The sequence below is a fragment of the Oryctolagus cuniculus genome, chromosome 19, assembly GCF_964237555.1.
Source record: "Oryctolagus cuniculus chromosome 19, mOryCun1.1, whole genome shotgun sequence".
Classification (NCBI taxonomy): Eukaryota; Metazoa; Chordata; class Mammalia; order Lagomorpha; family Leporidae; genus Oryctolagus; species Oryctolagus cuniculus.
Window position 1 is genome coordinate 11,574,078 of NC_091450.1, and position 25,539 is coordinate 11,599,616.

The following is a 25,539-nucleotide window of genomic DNA, read 5'->3' on the forward strand; positions in this document are numbered from 1 at the left end:
GCGACAAAACCATAAAAGTGTTTTTAACTACAGTACAGTGAAAATCAACTAGAAACGGAGCCAAATATTTCAAAGTATATCATGTTATTAGGCAGAATTACTCAATTTCTAAAGCCCAATTTAAATGCAATTTTAAAAGAAACTTAAAATGTTTCAGTTTGGTTAAATTTATTGAATGAAATATTAAAAGGTTGATGATATAAAATTTATTTTCTTTCTGTGTTAATTATGACATTAACATACATGTCAATTAATAGTTTTTTTTTTTTGACAGGCAGAGTGGATAGTGAGAGAGAGAGACAGAGAGAAAGGTCTTCCTTTTTGCCATTGGTTCACCTTCCAATGGCCACCACGGCTGGCGCACTGCGGCCAGCGCACCGCGCTGATCCGAAGGCAGGAGCCAGGTGCTTCTCCTGGTCTCCCATGGGGTAGAGGGCCCAAGCACTTGGGCCATCCTCCACTGCCTTCCCTGGCTAGAGCAGAGAGCTGGCCTGGAAGAAGGGCAACCAGGAAAGAATCCGGTGCCCAGACCGGGACTAGAACCTGGTGTGCTGGCACCGCTAGGTGGAGGATTAGCCTATTGAGCCGCGGCGCCGGCAACATACATGTCAATTAAATTCAGTGTTTTGCCAAATAAAAACTAAAATGATAGACCCAAAGGAAAAAGAGAAATTCTAACCATGAACAAATAGTCCACCATGCTGTTATATGAAGACTGCTGTCTTGAAGTTGGTATCATTAAGTTTTCTTTTGGAGTAAGATTTCTATTCAACACTGAGCTATTATTAAAATTTCCAACACAAGTTGACTCTAGGATGGGTCTCACAGTAAGAGTGTTGAGTAAAGCTCTGTTCCGCTGCTTCTCCAGAAGAAGTTTGGTTCTGACCTCTGCCAATGTGACATTAGTCCTGTTAAGATTACAGAAGGTAAACACTTAGTATTTTGATTTTTGCCCCTAATAATTACCAAATAACTTGCTTTTAAAAGAAACTGGTAAGAGTAAATGGAGTTTCCTGTTACACAGTGGTTTTTTTTTAATCCCTGCTACCTGCAACCCTCCCCTTTCCGTCTCCCTCCCCGCTTCCATTCACATCAAGATTCATTTTCAGTTCTCTTTATATACAGAAGATCAGTTTAGCATATATTAAGTAAAGATTTCAACAGTTTGTACCCACATAGAAACACAAAGTGAAAAATACTGTCTGTGTACTAGTTATAGCATTAAATCACAATGTACAGTGTTTTAACAGTAAAGTGTATCAGGACATATCTATTGTACACAAAGGTTTTAAATTATTCAAAATAATTCATGTTTTAGGGGGATCACTAAGAACATCCTCAAAAACAGTTTCAAGAATTTGCTTTGAGAACCACTGCGCTTTTCACATGTTTTTCCTATTTCCTGAGAAAAACTAAAGCATTGAGGGATAATTTGGAGCAATATTCTCTAGGGGAGAATCACATAGTTGAGTCAGTGATCAAAAACTCCACAGCACTTCCACGGGCATTTAGGGCATAACATTGCTACCAGTGCATCACAGGTGGACTTCGACTTTCTGTCTTCCACACACTCCCTCCAGCTGGCAAACATTTTGATTTGAAACACTCTGAATTACACTTCACTTCTCTAAAGTAAACTTTCCCTATTCCACAGTAGAATGGAAAACCTAGAGGATTGTTTGTCTTCAAGGCACTTTCTAGTGATAATGTCAGCAATAACAATGAAGGAAAAGTTAATTTACCAAGTGCCAGTAGTGCTAGGAGTTGTGGTAGTTGACCCCATGGGTTTAAGTAGCAATCTTCTCTAAAATAATTAGAATAATTAATATTTACATAAACTGTTCTAAAGTTATGTTAATTTCATCAGGTGCCATTTCATGAAATTATCTAGTTAACTCATTTCCTACTAATAGCATGAACATATCTCAATTAAAATTATACCTGATGCATATTAATGAACTTATTTTCTATGCCTATGATTTGACTTACTCATTTAGCTTATTATATAATGTTTTTCTAACTTGCACTTCTTCTAGATACAGTTGCTTATATTTTTCCAGTTCTCTTATGATAGAATCTTCTTGAACAGCTTTCATTTTGGCGAGTTCATATTCCAGTTCTTTAATTCTGAGTTCCTTTTGATTCATTATTGAAGCATTATTAGTCTCTTTTAACTGCTGTATTTTTTCTTTGGATGATGCTTGTTCCTAGAGAAAATTTAAAAAATAATTACCACTTGAATAGTTATTGTATATTTGTTTCCTTTAGTTTTGGATCAGTGATTCAGAGAGAAATTTTTAAAAATGTGAAATAAGAAGTTTGAAATATGTACTTTGTTACCCATGAATGAACTATGAATTGTAATAAAAAGTAAATCATTCTTATGTTATTACTTATGTAATACAATAATCAAAAAAGTAGAATCAATTTTAATTTTTAAATTCAAAATAATGTCATATAAAATTAAAGAATATAACAATTTCTATATCATATTCTTCATGGATTTAATGAGAAATCGCATCACACAGTATACAAACTTAATGAGCTGATCTATGTATTTTCCTGAATGAAAGTAACTCAGTCAATAAAGTTGTCTTATCAACTTTTGATATTTTCCACTAAACAACAATGGTAGCAACAAAACTTGCTGAAAATTCAGTGATTTTTTTTATTTTTGACAGGCAGAGTGGACAGTGAGAGAGAGAGAGAGAGAGAGAAATGTCTTCCTCTACTGTTAGTTCACCCTCAATGGCCGCTGCGGCCAGCACACTGCGGCCGGTGCACCGCACTGATCCAAAGGCAGGAGCCAGGTGCTTCTCCTGGTCTCCCATGGGGTAAGGGCCCAAGCACTTGGGCCATCCTCCACTGCACTCCCGGGCCACAGCAGAGAGCTGGCCTGGAAGAGGGGCAACCGGGACAGAATCCGGCTCCCCGACCAGGACTAGAACCCGCGGTGCTGGCACTGCAAGGCGGAGGATTAGCCTGTTGAGCCATGGCACTGGCTTTCAGTGATATTGAGAAATAACTGATTTCCTTTATATATAGTCATTATCAGATTGTAAGAGGTGACATTTCTTCCATGATGTGCTGTCACCTGAATATGAACTGACTGTGGTTTCTGCTGGACAGAATATGAAACACTATTGGGTGACCTTCCTTAGGATAGAAGATGAGATGTGATACAGCTTCCACCTGAGTTTTTCTACTGAAGCTCACCCTTCTAGTCCAGCCCTGATGTTGTGAGGAAACCCCAGCCAAAGGCAAATCATCACATAGGTGTTCCGACTGCCCAGTGAATGACCTTATCAAACCCAAGCTTCAACTGCTACACGTGTTAGTAAATAAACCTGTGATGATTCTGTTCACCAGCTTCATCTCAGTTGATGCTAAGTGCATAATAAATGAGTGGCCCTTTGACTCTTGACTAAATTGCAGTTTGTAAACAAAATAAATGTTGCATTGAAACTGAATTACTTTTTGGAGGGAGAGAGAGTCAAAGAAAGAAGAGGAGTGCGGGGTGAATGTGGAGGGAGAGGCTGAACCCAGCAACAAGGAACTAAATCCAGGTCTCCCATATGGGTCGCAGGGATCCAGTAACTTGAGCCACCACCTCTGCCTCCCAGGATCTACAGTGGAAGGAAGCTAGAATTTGGTGCCAGAGCCAAGGATCAAACCAAGGCATTCTGATATGGGACATGGGCCTCTTAACTGCCAGGTCATACACCTGTCCCAGAAATACTGACTGATGAGATGTTTTGCTACACAGTAATAGAAAACTGATACTAAATATGGAGGGGTACAATTATTTTTTTTAAAGAATCCAAGATCTAAAGCACATACTATGCCTTCAGACAAGAGGGAGGTAGAAGTTGAAAAGATAGAAGAGTAAGAATGAAAAACAAAAGCACTTCAAAGGGATGTGAGTGGAAGCTTAATGGAATTTGAAGAGACTGACAGGAAGAGCTTCAGGCCAGTGAAGAAAATGACACTAAAACCTGGAGGCAAGAGACTTCTGGCTACATAGTGGTAGAAACTAAAATTGATGTGAGACATAAGCTGAAGGAAGACTATTAAATGTAAAGAAACCAGAATTTACTGCATTAAAATATCTGTGTCTCATTTACAAAATCAGTTACCCTCAGACTTTGAAAAATATTTTAAAGAAAATTATTTTTTAATTATAAAGACTCTTAAAATATCATTTTTATGAGTTATGGGCAATATGTTCACTAAAATCCTGATGCTAAGCATGTTTCTAAAATAATGACCTTTTAAAATAGCTCACATTGTTTTACATTTTTTATGATCATTTCTGGACCTTAAATTGCCAGTGTTTATTTGTTAAAATAGTGATTTTGAGGCAGGTATTTTGCACAGCAGTTATCTTGCTGCTTGGAATGTCCAAATCCCATATCACCATCTGACTTCTGGCTACTGTAATCATCTAGCTTCCTTCTAAAGTGTAACCAGGGAGGCATCAGCTGTGAATTATGGGCTTGGGCCCCTGTCAACCATATTGGTGACTCAGGTTGAGTTCTGGGACCCTGGCCTTGGCCTGGCCCAGCCTGGGCAATTGTGGGATTTTTTAAAAAAATATATTTATTTATTTAAAAGTGAGAGTTACATAGAGAAAGGAGAGGCAGAGAGAGAGGTCTTCCATCCGTTGGTTCACTGCCCAACTGGCTGCAACGGCCAGAGCTGCACCAATACGAAGCCAGGAGCCTGGAGCTTCCTTCAGGTCTCCTATGTGGGTGCCTGGGCCCAAGGATCTGGGCCATCTTCTGCTTTCCTAGGCCATAGCAGAGAGCTGGATCAGAAGAGGAGCAGCCAGGACTAGAACCGGCGCTTCAGGCCAGGGCGTTAACCCTCTGCGCCACAGCGCCGGCCCCAGTTGTGGGATTTTGAGGTGTGACCCAGTGGATGGAAAATCTTGCTCTCTTGCTCTCTCTCTCTCCCCTTCCCTCCAAATCTACCTTTCAAATGAAAGTGAAAAATAGAAGGTTTTGCACATAAAATATTAAGTGTTAATGAATTACTTTTTAAATAACGTCTTTAATTTACCTTTTTGATTCAAAAGATGCCCTAAAAACTCATTAAAAAGAAATACTGCATGGTCTCCCTTATATGTGGGAGCTAAAGTGAAAAACAAAAACAACAAAGAAATGCCTGTATCAGTATTGCTGTAAATATGCTTTTTACAACTTTGTTTTATATCTTTTTCAAACAAATTGTTAAGAATGGTATACTACTATAATTTTAATGATCTGTGATTATTTTGAAATTCACCATGTTAGTGAAATTGACATTTTAATTTGATGGCAGTTTATAGTCTTTGCCTATATTTCTGTTGAACCGTGATATTTTTAGTTTTTACTTGTTGAATTCTAGTGGAGCATTAAATCTTTAACTGTAATGTAAACACAAAATTTTATCTCAGAAATTAAAAAATGAAAAATTATATATTTGAGTTTCAAAATATTGTAGGCTTTATTCATATGGAGTTTTTTGAAAATTCACATCTGGTATATATTTTTTTAAAAATATTATTATCTAATTATTTGAAAGGCAGAGTTACAGAGAGAGAGGGGTAGAGGCAGAAGCAGAGAGAGTTCTTCCATTTGCTGGTTCATTCCCCAAATGGCCACAATGGCTGGAGCTGGGCTGATCTGTAGACAGGAGCCAGGAGATTCTTCCAGGTCTCCTACGTGGGTGTAGGGGTCCAAGGACCTGGACCATCTTCCACTGTATTCCCAAGCAGATTAGCAGGGAGCTGTATCAGAAGTGGAACAGCTGAGACTTGAACCGGCATCCATATAGGATGCCAGCACTCTAGACGGCAGCTTTACCCAGTATGCCACAATGCCATCCCCTTTTAAATTTTTGATCCTTACTTATCTTTAGTTTTTCTTTTTCCATTTCTCTTTAGGTATAAAGCTTAAGTCTGCTCTATAAGAAAAAAAATAACTTGCTTGATTCTAATTACTTTTACACTGTTTCTCTCCTTTTGTTGGACTCTCATAGCCTTTAATGCATGGTCTCATCCACACATCTCTTTTAAAAATCAATTACTGCGGGCCGGCGCCATGGCTAAATAGGCTAATCCTCCGCCTTGCAGCACCAACTCACCGGGTTCTAGTCGCGGTCGGGTCTCCGGATTCTGTCCCAGTTGCCCCTCTTCCAGGCCAGCTCTCTGCTGTGGCCAGGAAGTGCAGTGGAGGATGGCCCAAGTGCTTGGGCCCTGCACCCCATGGGAAACCAGGAGAAGCACCTGGCTCCTGCCTTCAGATCAGCGCGATGCGCCGGTCACAGCGCACCGGCCGCAGTAGCCGTTGGAGGGTGAACCAACAGCAAAAGGTAGACCTTTCTCTCTCTCTCTCTCACTGTCCACTCTGCCTGTCAAAAAAAATCAATTATTGCTTTCTTTAACACTAAAATCTGGTTTTCTATCCTACAGTTGCAGTCACAACTCTTAAGGGTCACCCGGTGCTCTTTCAGTCCTTGTTCTACCATCCTTCTCAGTGGCAGTGGCTAATAGCAAGCACATCCCTCCCTCTGCTCCCCTAATCCCACTTCACTTCTTTTTGTTTTTAAAGATATTTATTCGGGGCCTGGTGCCACAGCTCACTTTGTTAGTACTCTGCCTGTGGAGCCAGCATCCCATATGGGCACCGGGTTCTAGTCCCGGCTGCTCCTCTTCCAGTCCAGCTCTCTGCTGTGGCCCGGGAGGGCAGTGGAGGATGGCCCAAGTGCTTGGGCGCCTGCACCCATGTGGGAGACCAGGAAAAAGCACCTGGCTCCTGGCTTCAGCTTGGCACAGCACCGGCCATAGCAGCCATTTGGGGGGTGAACCAATGGAAGGAAGACCTTTCTCTCTGTCTCTCTCTCTCTCTCACTGTCTGTAACTCTACCTGTCAAATTAATAAATAAATAAAATCTTTAAAAAAGATTTATTTATGTGGAAGTCTGAGTTATACACAGAGAGAAGGAGAGGCAGAGAGAGAGAGAAAGAGAGGGATTGAGAGATTGAGAGAGATTGAGAGATTTCCCATCCATTGGTTCACTCCTCAGTTGGCTGCAATGGCTGGAGATGTGCTGATCCGAAGCCAGGAGCCAGGAGCCAGGAGCATCTTCCGGGTCTCCCACACAGGAACAGGAGCCAAGGACTTGGACCATCTTCTACTGCTTTCCCAGGCCATAACAGAGAGCGGGATCTGAAGTGGAGCAGCTGAGACTCAAAATGGCACCAATATGGGATGCCGGCACTGAGGTGGTGGCTTCACCCACTATGCCACAGCGCCACTCCCCCCCTCCCCAACTTCACTGCTAAAGGGAGCAACCCCTGAATTTTAGTTCCTTCACTTTCTGTTACTCTTTAAAAATTCTCTCAAGGTTCCTCAAATATCAAGGCTTCAACTAACATTGTGTAATTTGTATTTCTAGACCAAGACCTCTTCCCTGGGGTTAGTTATACTTTGGTCTCTTCATTCTAGTTCACTTCTCAACCCCACACTCAGTTTTCTCCATGTGGATTACTTCTGTAGATACCTGGTATTGTACTCTTCTGTTGATTTTGTAAGAGTTAACTTTCTAGTGTTGTTTTCATTAACGTTACATTTTGTGTTTTACTATTTTAGGTTAGATTTCTCGATATGAGCATAACAAATTTTTTTTCAAAACCTAAAATAATGTGATACTTTTTTATTCTATATTAGTACAAACTAATTGTGAGCTGAGTAGAAAACTGGGTTAATGTCAGGACTTCCTTGGAAATGGTAGAGACTAAACCTATAGCAATTGTCTCATATTGTAATACTAGCATCAGTACAAAAAAGTAATACTTACATACAATTTATCCATGAGTACTAGCAGATTCTTTTTTTTTATAAAAATAGAAAATAAATGTAGACGGTATTTACTGAAAGAATGCCACCACCACCACTTTCAACCAGATGTGGTTTGAAAATGCATTATACTTTCAATTATCCTTGCAACTGTATGAATACATATACATATGAAAACACAGATTTCAAAATGACTAAAAATACCTCATCATTCATTTTCATTTTAGTCATTTCTGTCCCTTTTTGCTTGCCAAGGTGAATGATCAGAATTTCGTCTTTGAATACTATGGCCTTCTCTTTTGCAGAAAGATGTCTCTGGGTGTTGTTTTGCGCTTCTTCAACCTAGAGACACATTTCATTAACTTTTTGGTCTTAAAACATTTGAAAAGAAAAAAATCATAAAGAGTAAGAGCAGAACCTAAGAAAAAATAAATGTTACAAGAAAGCAACCTACTAAAGACCTTCTTGTCACTTGAATTATTCAAAATTTTTAGAAATATTTATGTATTTATAAGTCAGAATACAGGGTGGAAGACACACACACACACACACACACACACACAGATTTTTATCTGGTTCACTTCCCAAACGGCTGCAATGTCTAGGCCTGAGTAGGCTGAAGCCAGGAGCTAAGAGATTGTTCCAGGTCTCCCACATAGGTATAAGGGCCCAAGCACTTGGGCCATCTTTACTGCTTTCCCAGGCACATTAGAAAGGAGCTGCATCAGAAGTGGATCAGCTGGGACTCAAACCAGTGCCCATATGGGATGTCAGCACTGCAGACGGCAGCTTAACCTGCTGTCCCACAGCACCTGCCCCAATTATTTAAATTTTAATAGGAGAAATGACAGCCAAATTCTTCAAAGCAAAAATACTTCTTAAGTACAGTCACATGTTATCATAAATGAAGTTTATTTATAAAACGTTTTGCTAGCTTCACTATAATTTAAAAGCCATTTATAAACTATGTATTTAACATAAAATGTCTACATTAACACGTGAGTGACTAATCTCAATTCGCCATTTTTTGCTTCATGCAGGAAGCATGTACTGAGTCTCACTAGGCTCTGTGATTTACAATCAATAATTTTAGCAGTAAATATAATTCATCTTTAGGATAACAATTTGTGTTATGTTAAATCTAATTATATCTTTTTTAAAAAAGATGTATTTATTTATTTGAAAGGCAGAGCATACAGAGAGAGAGGAAGAGACAGAAAGAGACCTTCCATCTGCTGGTTCACTTTTCAAATGACTGCAACAACCAGGTCTATACCAGACCAAAGCCAGGAACCCGGAATCGGGTCTCGAATCATAGGGATGACAGGGACCCTAGTACTTGGGCCCTCTTCTGCTGCTTTTGCAAGTGTATTAGCTGGGAGCTAGATCAAAAGTGGAATAATGGCCAGCACCGCGGCTCCATAGGCTAATCCTCTGCCTATCGGTGCCGGCACACCAGGTTCTAGTCCTGGTCGGGGTGCCGGATTCTGTCCCGGTTGCCCCTCTTCCAGGCCAGCTCTCTGCTATGGCCAGGGAGTGAAGTGGAGGATGGCCCAAGTCCTTGGGCCCTGCACCCTTGGGAGACCAGGAGAAGCTCCTGGCTCCTGCTTTTGGATCAGCGTGGTGTGCTGACCGCAGCGCACTGGCTGCGGTGGCCATTGAGGGTGAACCAACGGCAAAAGGAAGCCCTTTCTCTCTGTCTCTCTCTCACTGTCCACTCTGCCTATAAAAAATAGTGGAATAATGAGGATGGGGACCAACACTCTGTGTGGGAATGCCAGCATCTGCAAGCAGCAGCTTAACCTGCTACACCACAACACTGACATTAAAGTTTATATAGATACATATATAGATATAAATATAGATATAGATGTAATGATATTTATAAAGAATAAAGCAAAGATTAATTTACCTGATTAAAATTATTTCTTACAGCCTCCAATTCCATTTTTAGTGTTCTTAGGGTCAGTTCAAGTTGTTTCACTGTCACTTCCTTACTGCATTGTTGTTCTTTCCTTCTTAACTGCTCCCTAAATTTTTAGACAATGCATGAACATTACCTGTTCTATTTTACTTGTTTTAAGGTAAATATACAGTTACATATACTTATCTTAAAATTCAGTTTGTTAGAAACTAAAAAAATCATTTTGTTATCATGTTAGTATGTTTATTATAATGAAATGTCTATGTTCTTAAGTATCTTTATTTTTTAATTTTCCTGTTACTAATTTATCATTTTAATATCTTCCAAAGGCAGATATACTTGAAAGGTAGTGATGAAAGAACGTTCTGATAATTGATAACCAGTTTATCAAAAGGAATTTTGAAGTAAAGTTACAAGTCAAAAATTACCTTTTCTTCACATATTCCTAATTAATTTTGATTTACGAAAGGTGATTTAAATTAATGAATCTTTAATGATTGCTATTTATAGTTGTACGTAGTGGTTAGAAAAGATTAATCTTTAGGAAATACATGTATCTCTAAAAACGATTTAGTTTGAGACATTACCTTCAGATTTCTTTCACAAAACTTTGATTACTGTTATCCAAGAGTAGGCTCTTGGATACCCCATACATTTTATGTATCCTTCTTTTCAGTATGTTTAGTTCATATTGTTGATTACAGTGTAACCTTGTAGGAAATTTAAAAATTCATTTTGGAACAAGAAAGGAGTTAAGAGTCCAAGCTAGATATCAGACCCGGGTACTCTGATAGGGGATGACATCTCAATGGACATCTTGTCTGCTGCACTTAGGCTTGCCCCTGAAGGCAATTGTTAAATGGAAAGCATCTTAAGTTTTCCCTGTAGCCATGGTAAGAAATAATCACCCACAACCAGTTTTAAATCTCTTCAGTTAATTAATGACTACTAGCCTCACTCTCCAACTAATCAAGTCAAATTTTCATTTCTGAAAGATGGCCTGTCAGAGATAAGCCCTCTCCATAAATGTATCACAAAGGTCAACCAATCTCGCAGCTGGGGGCTATAGGAGACACCAGGTTTAGAGAGTGAGGTAAGGGCAGACTGTGGCATCCCATGCCACTGGGGATATAGTGCATGAGGGAGAACCTAGCAAACTGAAGACCAATATCACTGATGAACAAGATAAAAAAAATTCTCAGCAAAATACTATCATGGATGTGCTAACAAATGTGTGCAAAATAGGCCATGTTTTCAAGTAGGGCCTAGTCCTAGAGTGAATCTATTGCAAGGTTAAAGGGATAACATATACCAAATTTTGATACATACTACTAAGTTACCCTTCAAAAGGACTTCCAATTTTATTTACCAACACTCTATGAAAATGTTTTTGTCCTCATATTCGCTTGGTTATTGTCTTTTTTTTTTTTTGACAGGCAGAGTGGACAGTGAGAGAGAGAGACAGAGAGAAAGGTCTTCCTTTTTGCCGTTGGTTCACCCTCCAATAGCCGCCACAGCCGGCGCTCTGCAGCCAGCGCACCGCGCTGATCCGATGGCAGGAGCCAGGTGCTTCTCCTGGTCTCCCATGGGGTGCAGGGCCCCAGGACTTGGGCCATCCTCCACTGCACTCCCTGGCCACAGCAGAGAGATGGCCTGGAAGAGGGGCAACCGGGACAGAATCCGGAGCCCAGAAAGGGACTAGAACCCGGTGTGCTGGTGCCGCAAGGCGGAGGATTAGCCTAATGAGCCGCGGCGCCGGCCAGTTATTGTCTTAAAAATATAACATGCATCAATATGATTAGGAAGATAATATTTAAATATTTATTTGTATTTTTTATTATAAAGCAAGACTGAAGATCCCTAGTACATGTGCAGAAGTTTATATTCATTAATATTAGCCCAAATCAGAATTAGTTTGATAGGACAATAACGGTCATCTGTAAAATATTGCTGCAGGCTCACCCATTATGTTCTTCATCCTCTTTAGTAGGAAGTTGCTGGTAATCAGTTTTTCCACTCTCTATTTGTTGAGTTAATGTACCACCACCACCATGATCATCATCATAAGGGAGGTCTTCTGACGTTCCCATTTCATTACTTTAGTGTGTCTTTATTTCTTGTTCAAACTTTAATGAAAAATTTCATATTAAGTTACTCCTTGTGCAATAAAAACATTTTTATGGATGTTACTATTTAATTATTAGTTTTATCATGATTTCAGTCAATGAAATATTTTTGGTTTACTTAGTTTCATCAATACATGTCATTGAAGTTTTTGTAAATTTTTGGTTTAAATTATTCTTGAATTTTCAAAACTTCCAAATGGGGCCCCTCTTAATTTTACTGTTTTATTCCCACTTACTCTTCACTGTATAACATTTTTATTCCTTATTTGGCATAAATAAGAAGACAAAGACATAAAACGTGTTGTGTTCTGTCTTCACCACCTGGATTTCATAGTAAGCAGCCAGATGAGAGGATGTGCCATTGTGGAGCTTCACTAACAACTCTTTCCCTTCTCTGCAGTAAGCTGTTCTCCCCCTCTGCTGCTTTTTAAGAAAAATTTATTTCATTTTTTTTGAAAAGAAGAATGACAGAGAAGAAGAAGGGGGGGGGATACTCTCTCCTATCCACTTCTTCACTCCTTACATGGCCACAACAACTGGGGCTGGGCCAGGCTGAAGCCAGGAGGCAAGTGCTTCCTTCCCAGTCTCCCATGTGTGTGCAGGGGCCCAAGCACTGCAGGCGGGGTCTTAACAAGTCTTCACTCATTTGCATCCTGGGATATCAAAGAAGTGAAGGAGTCCCTGAAATATATCAACCAAAGTTTGCCTTAAAGGAACAAGGGGAATCTACTGAAGTGTAATGTGGTATTGACAAAAATGAAGTCCTTCCGCTGGCCCCGTGGCTCACTAGGCTAACCCTCCACCTGCGGTGCTGGCACCCCGGGTTCTAGTCCCGGTTGGGGCATAGGTTCTGCCCAGTTGCTCCTCTTCCAGTCCAGCTGTCTGCTGTGGCCCGGGAAGGCAGTGGAGGATGGCCCAAGTGCTTGGGCCCTGTACCTGCATGGGAGACCAAGAGAAAGCACCTGGCTCCTGGCTTTGGGTCAGTGCAGCACTGGCTGTAGCAGCCCTCTGAGGGGTGAACCAACGGAAGGAAGACCTTTCTCTCTGTCTCTCTCTCACTGTCTAACTCCGCCTGTCAAAAAAAAATGAGGTCCTCCCTACAGTTCATATTTAATAACTGTAAAATTTTATAGCTAGAATATATTTAAGTATTTATTTTAGTACTGATAATGAGACTAGCACAAAGAAGGGTTAACGATTGATCAGAGCTCCCAAAGTGGCCTTCCCTGGCATTTTATGGCACTATAATGGTGATAATATAATTCCATAATGCAGAATCATATGAATTCATCAAATTAATCAGATAAATTAGGATTGTGTTATTGGGAAATTACTGAATACCTTTATGGGGGGGCATAAAACCTCATATACTTTCACTGTTAAAGGTAATATTTCTAAATTTTTTGTTTGTTTTAAAAACTCAGTGTACCTTCAGAACTTAACTTTCTACTTTGGAGTTAAATACTGAATTTTTGGTGAAGGTTTATGGTATGTATTTAAAAACATACTCATCAAGGCTTATTGTTCTTTATTAACCAACATGATCTAAAATACTTAAAGTGAGTGGTTGTGAACTATAACTTCCAATGGTTGGAGTGAAACAGAAAAAATTACATAATGAAGGCACAATAATCATGTTCATTAGTTTTTTGCAAATCTCATGGTTAGATACATTTTTGTATTCCTTCTCCATGACTGTTTTTTCCTATTGTATTATCATTTTATTGCCTTTTTGTTTGAAACATGTGCCTCATTTCATTTCTGTTGAGCAGGTATGCCCAAATTCCAAAAGCTTCTCTTGACTACCTGGCTGAGGCATTCATCTGGTGTCTAACTTCCAAGTAGTGATATTCCTCTTGATTTTTTTGTGTGTCATTTGAAAGTTAACTCTTGGTATTCATTCATTTAAACTGTGGCTACTTCTGGATTCATTTTTTTCCATTTTATGTATCACAAAAATTTTCACTTGTGTTAAAAATGTTTAGTGTTTACTCTATTATCATTTTCACATTATAATTCATTTTTACTTAAATGAAGATCAGAAAGATTAGCTAGTACATTCTGGGGACCTTGGATATAAATACGCCCTAAAGAGATTTTCAAATCTAGGTTCTTCTTTCCCCAGGAAATGCCTGGACTAATAAAGAGATGGACACTCCAATTGCATCTTTTTCCCATAATCAAATTATTAATGATTAAATTAGAAGGTGTATCATTTTTATCACAACCCATATTCATCTCTGGTTCTTGAGATTTCTAGTCTCAATGCAAAAGTAGAAAATTAAATTGGTTGTTGTGACTCTCAGATGTATTTTATGACAGTGAAAGTTCTTAAATGAAATTTATGTAATCAAGTGTGGGCAAATAAAACATAGAAAGTAATTATAATATAATTGTTGAACTTCTTACTGTATATTTAGCTACTCCCAAATCATTGGATTGTTAAAAAAGTACAAAGTAACTTATGTTAATTTAATAGAAGAGAAAAATGCAAACAAGAAGACAATTTTGTCAGTGTTTATTTGATACTGCAGTTGATCTTAGCCAAAAAGCCGAGAAGCAATAGTGTCAGTGTCTATTTGAAATAAACTTAATTCATCATGTGTTAAATTGATTACAAATGAATTCAGAAGTTATTTTTGATAGGATAGAGGTTTACTAAAAAACATTTTACATTACTATACCTTCAATAATGATCCCCTACATATATTTTAGAAAAGTAACTAACTGCAAGGTAGGCAAATGTTAAATTATTAGGGACAAAATAAATTGATCCTAATTAAAGAAATTCCTAAGCTTAATTCAAATTATTTACTATGACAGTTTGAAGTACCTGTTCATATAATCTGTCCCTGTCTACTTCTACTATATTATAATATCCAATAATGACAGTGGCTAAAATATTATATATACTTAGCTTTTTTCTGCTTACAATATAACAAGTTAGAAAGTTGTCTGTACTTATCAAAGGTCCCATGCTAGAAATTGTGACTCTTAGTAAGCAACTGGGGGCCAGTGCCGTGGCTCACTAGGCTAATCCTCCGCCTGTGGCACTGGCACACCGGGTTCTAGTCCCAGTCAGGGCTCCGGATTCTGTCCCAGTTGCCCCTCTTCCAGTCCAGCTCTCTGCTGTGGCCCGGGAATGCAGTGGAGGATGGTACAGGTCCTTGGGCCCTGCACCCGCATGGGAGAACAGGAGGAAGCACCTGGTTCCTGGCTTCAGATCAGCGTGGTACACTGGCCACAAAGCGCCAGCAATAGCGGCCACTTGGGGTGTGAACCAACAGAAAAAGGAAGACCTTTCTCTCTCTCTCTCTCTCTCTCTCACTCTCTCACTCTCTCTCTCTAACTCTGCCTGTCAGAAAAAAAAGCAACTGGGTTGATTTTTTACCGAATTCTCTCCCTGAATGTAGATGCTCAAGCCAGTTACATTCCAAGCAGATGAAATTTTTAACTTTGACATTAAAGTCTAGGAATAAAAAACTGCAAATTTTGAACCATTGGCAATGATTATTTTTTCAGCCAACTCAATGGTCAACAACATAATGTACAAAAATTAATGACTTAATCATATGAGTCAGTATTTTACATTACTGTTTGTATCATGGAAGAAGTATATATGAATGGGAAAGCAAATAATATTTAGGGTTTTTTTCCTCAATTCCAAATTTCTGAATTCCAAATTCTTGTTTTTAACTAAATATTTTATATTGACTATTAAATTATGATCTATTAATTTTAAATCTGCTATCAAATATATTTTCACTTGGTGTATGCTGTAACAATAATATACTAAAGCAAATTAAAAAATATCAAACTGTAAATTTAAGTTTATACAGACCTGTGGCTGGTTATTTTGATTTCCTTTAAGAATTTCTTGCTTTTCCCAGGCTGTAATTTGTAAGTCATTGTGTGGTAGAGAAAAACTATTTTTTTCTATTTCAGCTTCTATGTGTTTATCATTGTTTTTACTCCAATTGTCACATAGTAGCTTCTTGATCGTTTTCCTCTTTGGCTTTGTTTTCTTGTAAGAGTCTGTAATAGCAGAAAAAATTGTTCCTGTATAGTGACTTTTATTGTAATCATATGCTGTGTTTCCTTGGTGTAAGTAAGCTCCAAATATAAAAAGGCTTTCTAGACCACCATAGCGAGGAATGTGTCCTAAGCCTAATACATTTAATGGATTGTAATTTGCATTGTTAAGACTAGTTTCCTTGACAGATCTGTATAATTACTTTAATGTGCCACATGGAACAGTTAGATATAATTTGTAATCTTTATAAAATAAAGATATAAAATAACCACAATATAGAATCAATCCAGGTGTTACATTGACAGATGAACAGATGAATGGATAAAGAAAACATGGTTATATATACACAGTGGAATATTATTCAGTCACAAGCATAAAATCCTGTCATTTGCAGTAACATGGATGAATCTGGAGGACATTATATTAAGTGAAATAGATCAGGCTAAGAAAGATAAAAACTGTGTGTTCTTACTTGTAAAAGCTGAAAAAATGGATCTCATAGAAATACAAAGTAAAACAGTGATTATGAGACGCTGGAAAGAGGAGGGGGGGAGGGAATGGAGAGAGGTTGGTAAATGGGTTCAGGAGTACAGTTGGATACAAGGAATAACTTCCAGTGTTCTAGAGCAGAGTAGGATAACCGTCTTTGTACGAATAGTCTTTACTTATTTTAGTCAGCTTTTATTGTGTGCCAGATAAGTGTTAGGCACTGGGGTTTAAAGGATGTAAATTAAGATGACATAGATGGCTCTTTTATGGATGATTCCTGACCTGAGATTTAAAGACTGAGGTTAGTTTAAAATATGTAGAGGACAGAAAAAAGTGACAGCACGCAAGGCATTATCGAGAGGGGAAAACATGAAACAGGGATGTAGTTGTCTGAAAAATAGGGGCTGGTGAAGCGGGCATCACCAAGAAGTTCAGTGATGCCAGAGAGAAGGGCAGACATAGGGCTGGCGCTGTGGTGTAGCAAGTAAAGCCGCAACCTGCAGTGCCGACATCTCATGTGGGCACCAGTTTGAGTCTCGGCCGCTCTACTTCTGATCCAGCTCTCTTCTATGGCCTGGGAAAGCAGTACAAGATGGCCCAACTCTTTGAGCCTTTGAACCCACATGGGAGACCTGGAAAAGCCCCTGGATCCTGGCTTCAGATTGGCACAGCTGTGGCCATTGAGGCCATTTGGAGAGTAAACCAGCAGATGGAAAATCCCTCCCTCCCTCCCTCCCTCTCTATTTCTCTCCATCTGCCTCTCTGCAACTCTGCCTTTCAAATAAATGAATAGTAAATGTTCACCATTGTTACTCAGTGGAAGTTTTAGAGCCATTAAGCATGAGAAAGTACTCAAAGGGATACAGCTGGGAAAGGAGGAAGTGAAATTGTCCTTATTTGCAGATGACATGGTCCTATATATAGGGAAAATGAAAGTCTCCACTAAAAGACTATTGGAATTCATAAAAAGTTTTTTAAAGTTGCAGGACCAAAAATCAACAGCCTTTGTAAACACAGAGAATGCCATGGCTGAGAAAGAGCTAGTAAGGTTAGTATTCACAATAACTACAAAAAATTTAATACCTTATAATAAATTTAACTAAGGATGTGAAAGATCTCTACAATGAAAAACATTATAAAACATTTATAAAAACATTATAAAACATTAAAGAAAGAAGATAAAAAGTGGAAAAATCATGCTTGCTTGTGGATTAGGAGAATATCACCAAATTGTCCAAATACCAACAGCGATTAAGAGACTCAAAGAGATGCCAATCAAAATAACAGCATTTTTCTCAGATCTAGAATAGGGATGTTAAGATTGCTATGGAAGCTCTGAGACCCTGAATAGCTACAACGATCTTAAAGAGAAACAAAGTTGGAGGCACAACCATACCAGATTTCAAGACATACTAAAGGGCAGTTATAATCAAAGCAGCCAGGTACTGGCACAAAAATAGACATGTAGACCAGTGGAACAGAATAGACACTCCAGAAATTAATACATGCATCTATAACTAATTAATCTTTGACAGTTAGCTAAAATCACTCATTGGAGAAAAGAAAAGGTGCTTGGAAAATTGGATCTACATGTGCAGAAGAAAGAAAAAATACCCCTACTTTATGCTTTCTACAATAATAAATTCAAAATGAATCAAGGATATAAATCTAGGGCATGATGCTATCAGTTTACTAAAGAAAAATGTCAGGGTACCTCTGCAAGACATTGGTATAGGAAAAGACTTCCTGATAGGGGCTGACGGTGTGGCGTAGTAGGTAGAGCTGATGTCTGTGGTGCCAGCATCCCCTATGGGTGCTGGTTCAAGACTTGGCTACTCCACTTCCAATCCTGCTCTCTGCTGTGGCCTGGGAAAGCAGTGGAGGACAACCCAGGTCCTTGGGCACCTGCTCACACATGGGGGACCCGGAAGAAGCTCCTGAATTGTGGTCATTTGGGGAGTGAATCAGCGGATGGAAGATTCTCTCTCTCTCTCTCTCTCTCTCTCTCTCTCCCCCTCTCTCCCCCTCCCTCTTTCTAATTCTGCCTTTCCAATAATAAAATTAATTAAATAAATAAATAGCTCAAGAAAACCAACAGCAACAAAATAAGCAATCCAATTAAGAAATGGGCATCAGGGCTGTCACTGTGGTGTAGCAGAAGAAGCCACTCCCTGTAGTGCCAGCATTCCATATGTCTGCCAGTTTGAGTCCCGGCTGCTTCACTTCTGATCCAATTCTCTGCTATGGCCTGGGAAAGCAGTAGGAGATGGCCTAAGTCCTTGGGCCACTGTACCCACGTGGGAAGACCCAGAGGAGGCTTCTGGCTCCTGGCTGTAGATCTGTGCAGCTCTGGCTGTTGCAGCTAATTGAGGAGTGAACCAGTGGATGGAAGATCTCTCTCTGCTCTCTTTCTCTCTCTGTGTAACTCTGACTTTTGAATAAATAAATAAAATCTTTAAAAAAATGGGCAAAGGTCTTGACCAGGCATTTTTCAAAAGATCAAATTCAAATGTCAAATAGCTACATGAGAAAATACTCAGGATCACTAGTCATCAGGGAAATATAAATCAAAACCACAATGAGGTTTCACCTCAAACCTCTTTAGAATGTCTCTTATACAGAAATCAACAAATATCAAATACTAGAAATGATGTGGGGAAAAAGTTACCCTAATCCACTGTTGGTGAGAATGTAAACTGCTATAAGCACTGTGGAAGACAGTATGGAGATACCTCAAAAATCTGAACTTAGACCCACTGAATGTCCCAGCCATCTGCTTCCTGGGAATTTACCCAAATGAAAAGAAATCAGTGTATGAAAGAGTGATCTTGTAATCCAAAAGCTGTACTTTGGAAATTTATATTTATTAAATAACAGTTAAAAAAAGAGTGATCTGTACAACCATGTTTATTGCAGCTCAATTCGTAATAGCTAAGATATGGAATCAACCTAATGTCCATCCACTGATGACTGGGGAAATAAAATGTGGTATATGTACTACAAGGATGTAAAAAGAATGAAGTCCTGTGTTTCACAACAGAATGGATGCAACTGGAAACCATTATACTTAAATAAGCCAGTCCTCAAAAGACAGATACCATGTTTTCTCTGATATGTGGCAATTAATATAGAATACAAAAAATTTACAGGGATGAAAGGGAATCTTGTGATATGATTGCTTATATACCTGTGGAACTGTGGTCTTCCTACTTTCTATTTGTTGAATGTTGTAGTTAGTGGTGAATTAAGCATGTGATTATAGAGTGGATTAAAATTATGTCATTGCAAAAAATTCACTATTTAAAAGGTTAAAAACAATTATTTTATCATCCTCCACCCGATATACATGTTTCAACTACTTTTTTTTACTTCCTGTATCCTCTACCTTTCTTACTCTTATTTCCTCTTTTTCACTTCTGTGTGTCTTGATTTTCCTCAGATCAAAAATTCCCTTTAAATGGAACTGAAATTCAGTTTCTTCAGTGGCACTCACAATTTAAGCTGTTGTTGATGGCTGATAAAATGCAAAACTTATCAGCATTTTACTTACCTTTTTCCTTACTATGCATATAATAGGTTAGTTCCTTTTATTATTAGAACTTATCTGTGCTCATATTTTAGACAAACATTCTGTCAAATGACTTTTAAAAAATTAGCTCTTACCTTGTAGTTGTTCATTTATATCTTTCCTTCTTTGGTCAGCAGGCCCATATTTGCCAACATGTTTCTGAAGAGGACATTTAGAAATATGCTGTAATAGTGTCAACAATAAGTTATATAAATACTTCACAGGTTCTAAGCAAAGAAACAAATTTCAAATTTTAAAAGCAGTTCAGCTTACAAGTAAGAGAAGCATATATTGATACTAAAGTGAGTTTTTCCCAGTAAATATCTTCAAAAAGTTATAGCAATATTTAAGAGCAGTATTTATTTCCTTAGCTTCCCAAATATGGTAGGCACTTATTTACACATTTTTCTTTACATATAATATAAAAATAACAGGAAATATGGTTATCCCGTTTCATATGTCCTGGCCATTCCCCAGTGCTAAAAACAAATTGATATTTGAATGAGATCCACTGTTCCAGGACTCGGTCCATTCTTTCCTCTTCCTGGACTATCACAGGGATGGTGCATTCTTACCCTTCAGGCAGCAGCTTCAGTACCAAACTCAGAGGGATCTTCTCTGACTATGAAATTCCACACCCATTTCCATGCCCAGGGTGAGCCCACAGTGACTATACTCCCCACCCACACGTTCACAGGAACCACAAAAAGGATCTGTTTGGCCTCAGTGTGAGCCCAGAACCCTCTGCAATGACCCACCCCAGGCCCTCAGTGAAATCTGAGCCTCAGAGGCTGGATACAGTGATTCCTAGAGAACCAGCTATCCCCCATGCCCTATCATGGCGTTACAGCATGCTCAGTCATAGCATGCAGGGCTCCACAGGCACAGGGAGCAGGCTGTCCTGTCTATAGCCTAGAGGTTTTCCCAGAGCCAGCTGCTTGTCAGTGCTCCACCTTGGTAGGTTGAGTCTGGGTGCACATGATAGAGTAGGGGGCAGAAAGCACCTCTCAAGCCTAAGTGGGCATCCTGCCCCCTGCCACCCAACAAGCCAGAATCAAAGTCAGTGGGGACTTCAGGTTTATCCCTCCAATAACATTCCCTAGTTGTGCATGCAAGCAAGCCACAACAGCCTCTGCTTGTCTTATTAAGATGGCATTTCTTCCCTGCTAGTTGCCAGATGCCTTTATGGGGGGATCAGAAGAAAACCATGTGTTCTCCCTTCATGAGGTTAGGTGGACACCCTGACCCTGCTAGTGTTCCAGAACAAAATCAAAAGTTTGGTGTGCAAAGATCTCCCTTTGGTGATATCACCAGTCAAACAGGTTGCTGCAGACTCCTCTCATTTCGCTTCAAGAAGATAGTATCTCCTACAGTCCCTGGCTGTGGGAGTTGCTGGTGATGTTCCCACTCACTCCTGGGTGTTTGTACTGTCTACACTGCTCCATGGTGTCTCTCTTCTTTCTGTAGAATTTCCGCTGCAAACCTCTCTTCAGCTTCTCCTGGGAATGCAGTTACTCTGCTTTTCTTTATCTCTCTCAGGCCAAAATCAACACGTTTCTCCTTATTTAACAATCTTGGATCTCCCTTTTAATACCTTATTTCTAAGTGCTCTAGGAAATGTATAAATATTACCTAATTTCCAATAGCTCACAGTGATGAAGAAGCTTACATGAATATTTATAGTAACAAATACAAAAATTTCTAAAATTTTAATCTTTAGAATGTGATATAAGGACTTAAGGTTGATTTTTTTTTTAACAAAAAACAATCCAAAATATTTCTGGGGCTGGCGTCTGTGGTGCAGAAGGTTAATGCCTTGGCCTGAAGTGCTGGCATCCCAGATGGGCACTGGTTCTAGTCCCAGCTGCTCCTCTTCTGATCCAGCTCTCTGCTATGGCCTGGGAAAGCAGAAGGTGGCCTAAGTGTTTGGGCCCCTGCACCCATGTGGGAGACCCGGAGGAATCTCCTGGCTTCAGATCGGTGCAGCTCTGGCTGTTGCAGCCATCTGGGGAGTAAACGATGGATGGAAGCCTCTCTATCTGTCTCTACCTCTCTAACTCTGTCTTTCCAAATAAATAAAATTAATCTTTTTTTTTTTTGACAGAGTGGACAGTGAGAAGAGAGACAGAGAGAAAGGTCTTCTTTTTCCATTGGTTCACCCTCTCAATGGCCACTGCGGCCAGTGGGCTGCAGCCGGCACACTGCGCTGAACCGAAACCAAGAGCCAGGTGCTTCTCCTGGTCTCCCATGCGGGTGCAGGGCCCAAGGACTTGGGCCATCCTCCACTGCCTTCCCAGGCCACAGCAGAGAACTGGACTGGAAGAGGAGCAACCAGGATAGAATCCAGTGCCCCAACTGGGACTAGAACCCGGTGTGCCGGCGCTGCAGGTGGAGGATTAGCCTATTGAGCCATGGTGCTGGCCAATAAAATAAATCTTTTTAAAAAAATTCTGAAATTAAGTTTTTTCATATGCTGTTAAGAGTTTCTGCTTCTAGAACTTATTGTATTGAGAAAAACATGTGTTCTCTTATATGCAGAGTTTTAACTATGCTATTAATGCAATGACTTAGAAAAAAGAGTAGCATCCATTGTGATCCAAACTTGAAATTTCCATAATTTCTAATATTGCAATAGTCAAATTTCAGAACCAAGAATAGAAATGGGGAAAATTGTCTCCTAAAAATTACATGATGGCAAAATAAAAGAACTAAGAAAAGAAAAAAAAATTCCCTGACATACGCTAACACTTTCAGAACTGAAGCACACTAGGGAGATCCCATGATTACTATAACAGCTAATTTGGTTCATTCATGATTTCTTGAGGCATACCCTTTCTAAAAGGTTGATATGATTTGAAAGTCACAGTGTTTTACAAATGCACCCTTGACCAAATTTTATATTCCCTCTAGTGCAGTAAAGTGTTTCCTATTAATGTTCCCCTATATATTTCTCAGCCCATTCTTTTCACTCTTACCTTTTTAAAGTGTATACTAATTTTTGATATTTACCAAACTAAAAGCATTTTAAAATTACAACTAATCATATTTCTATAAAATTATTTTCTCTAACCAACTTTCCATTAAACATGTGAGACGATGATACATAGAGCACTGCTCAATTTTAAAAGTAAATAATATATAAAACTAAATTCTGACCAAGAAAATTTGATTCATAATAGAGCATTTTACCTTGGCATCAAAATCGTAATCTTTTTCTTCTGATTTAGACAATGGATCACCAAGATCAAGTTTGATGGCAAGTCTTTAGAGAAAAATACATAAAAGTGTGAGAGATCAGTTATCTGTATATTTGATTATCCTTCATATAATTAAATTTACTCTTTTAAAAAGATTTTTTTTAATTTATTTGAAAATCAGAGTTGCAGAGAGAGAGAGGAGAGGAAGAGAAAGAGAAAGAGAGAGGTCTTCCATCCTCTGGCTCACTCCCCAGTTGGCTGCAATGGCTGGAGCTGTGCCAATCCAAAGCCAGGAGCCAGGAGCTTCTTCCAGGTATCCTACGTGGGAGCAGGGGCCCAAGCACTCAGGCCACCTTCTACTGCTTTCCCAGTCCATAGTAGAGAGCTGGACTGGAAGAGGAGCATCTGGGACTAGAACCTATATGGGTGCATTAACCTGTGCCCCAGCACAGGCCCCTCATTGCTTCAATTTTAATTCTCAACTTGCTGATACTGGACAGAAAAACAAAGTTTTGAAATATGCTAGAGTCCTGAGAGAATATGTGTACTATGTAATATGTGTTCAGGTCAAATTTGATAAATGGATTGCAGGAAGGTTAAATACAGTTGGAAAGTTCAACATCTTTTTAAAGAAAAACTCCACAAGGTAAAGAAATAATTTTTCTATAGTAATGACCATTTATATTTGCTGTTCTTTAATTTTCATAAGGACACATGATATAAAAGGGTTATTATCAATACATAAGCAATAAAGTTTATAGTATGAAAAATATATAATTAAAAGCATAAATAATAATAGAAACACAGATAAAAAGATTTCTTTTACTTTGGAAGAGGTTAAAAGTTAGTAAAAATAATCCATAAACATTTAATTGCAAGTAACTCATTTTATCTTGCAAGATTCATATTTTTACTCTTTCCAAGGATTCTTCTGTTATTAACCTTTTATTAGAATTTTTATGTGTTCACTGTAGAGATAACAAATAAAAAAGAAAATTTCACATATAAATCACCAGCCTGAAATATCTCCTTTTATCATATTTTGTACATTTTCTTAGCTAACATATGCATAAACTGATTTTTTTCTTACGTGGCATACCAGATATATCTGTGCATGCCCACATATATCTGTCTATGCCACCTTCAGTGGTCATACATGACTGCATCCTGTAGATGCATTATAGTTGGTAACATCCATTGGGAATTCTTAGCAAGTTGCTATTTTAAGTAGTGCTGGATAAATAAATTGATTTATCTTTGGCTACTTTTGAAATATACTGTTGTATATTGAAGAGTATACTGTTGTATATTGAAGAGTAGAATGCATGCATTTTAAAATGTTGTACAATACATAACATGAAATTGTTTATTTTAAAAGACATAGGCAACATAACCTTTAAGCAACGCTGTACATTCTTCTCTTTATTCTCACAAATTGATAGAAAACAGTATTTTAATTCCCATTTTAACTTAAAGTTTTTGTCTTGAGGCCTGACATTGTGGTGCAACGAATTAAGCTGCCACTTGGAATTCCAGCATCCTGTATCAGAGTTCTGGTTTGGGTCCCACCTGCTGAACTTCTGGTACAGTTTCTTGCTAATGTGCTTGGGAAGGAAGTGGAAGGTGGCTTAAGTATTTGGGCCCCTGAAACTCATATAGGAGACCAGGATGGGGTTCCTGGATCCTGGCTTCACGCTGGCCAGACTTGGTTGTTGTGACTATTTGATAAGTTAACAGTAGATAAGACTTCTTCCCTCTCTCCCTCCCTCCCCCCCTCCATCCCTCCATCCCTCCATCCCTCCATCCCTGTCTCTCCTTACCTCCCTCTCTCCCTCTCTACCTCCTTCCCTTTTTCTCTCCATCAACTCTTTCCATCTCTGTAACTCTGTCTTTCAAATAAATTATTTTTAGAAAGCTTTTATTTAATAAATATAAATTTATTTTTTTGTTTTGTTTTGTTTTTTATTTGACATAGAGTTATATAGATAGTGAGAGAGAGAGAGCTAGACAGAGAGAAAGGTCTTCCTTCCATTGGTTCACCCCCCAAATGGCCACTATGGCCAGTGCTGCGCTGATCTGAAGCCAGGAGCCAGGTGCTTCTTCCTGGTGTCCCATGCAGGTGCAGGGGCCCAAGCACTTGGGCCATCCCCCACTGCCCTTCCAGGCCACAGCAGAGAGCTGGACTGGAAGAGGAGCAACTGGGACTAGAACCCAGCACCCATGTGGGATGCTGGCACCACAGGTGGAGGATCAACCAAGGGAGCCCTGGTGCCGGCCCCAATAAATATAAATTTCATAAGTACAACTTTTGGATTATAGCTGTTTTTCCCCCCATAACCACCCTCCCACCCCCAAACTGTC

At 39.1% G+C, this 25,539-nt stretch overlaps 2 protein-coding genes across 3 annotated transcripts in view; one reads left to right on the forward strand and one right to left on the reverse strand.

Moving 5' to 3' along the window:
• Positions 1-25,539, forward strand: part of LOC100338196 (transport and Golgi organization protein 1 homolog) — an 85,572-nt gene that overhangs the window by 31,981 nt on the left and 28,052 nt on the right. The gene's annotated exons all lie outside the window — the stretch shown is intronic.
• The window catches only part of LOC138843238 (ankyrin repeat domain-containing protein 26-like), a 36,998-nt gene that overhangs the window by 7,750 nt on the left and 3,709 nt on the right, over positions 1-25,539 (reverse strand). The window contains exons 3-8 of the mRNA XM_070064699.1: positions 23,171-23,243; positions 20,077-20,140; positions 15,733-15,926; positions 8,046-8,183; positions 1,990-2,207; positions 680-908 (exon numbers count right to left, since the gene is read on the reverse strand). Of these exons, the coding sequence (XP_069920800.1) occupies positions 680-908; positions 1,990-2,207; positions 8,046-8,183; positions 15,733-15,926; positions 20,077-20,140; positions 23,171-23,243 (916 nt within the window). The remainder of the gene's footprint in view (positions 1-679; positions 909-1,989; positions 2,208-8,045; positions 8,184-15,732; positions 15,927-20,076; positions 20,141-23,170; positions 23,244-25,539) is intronic.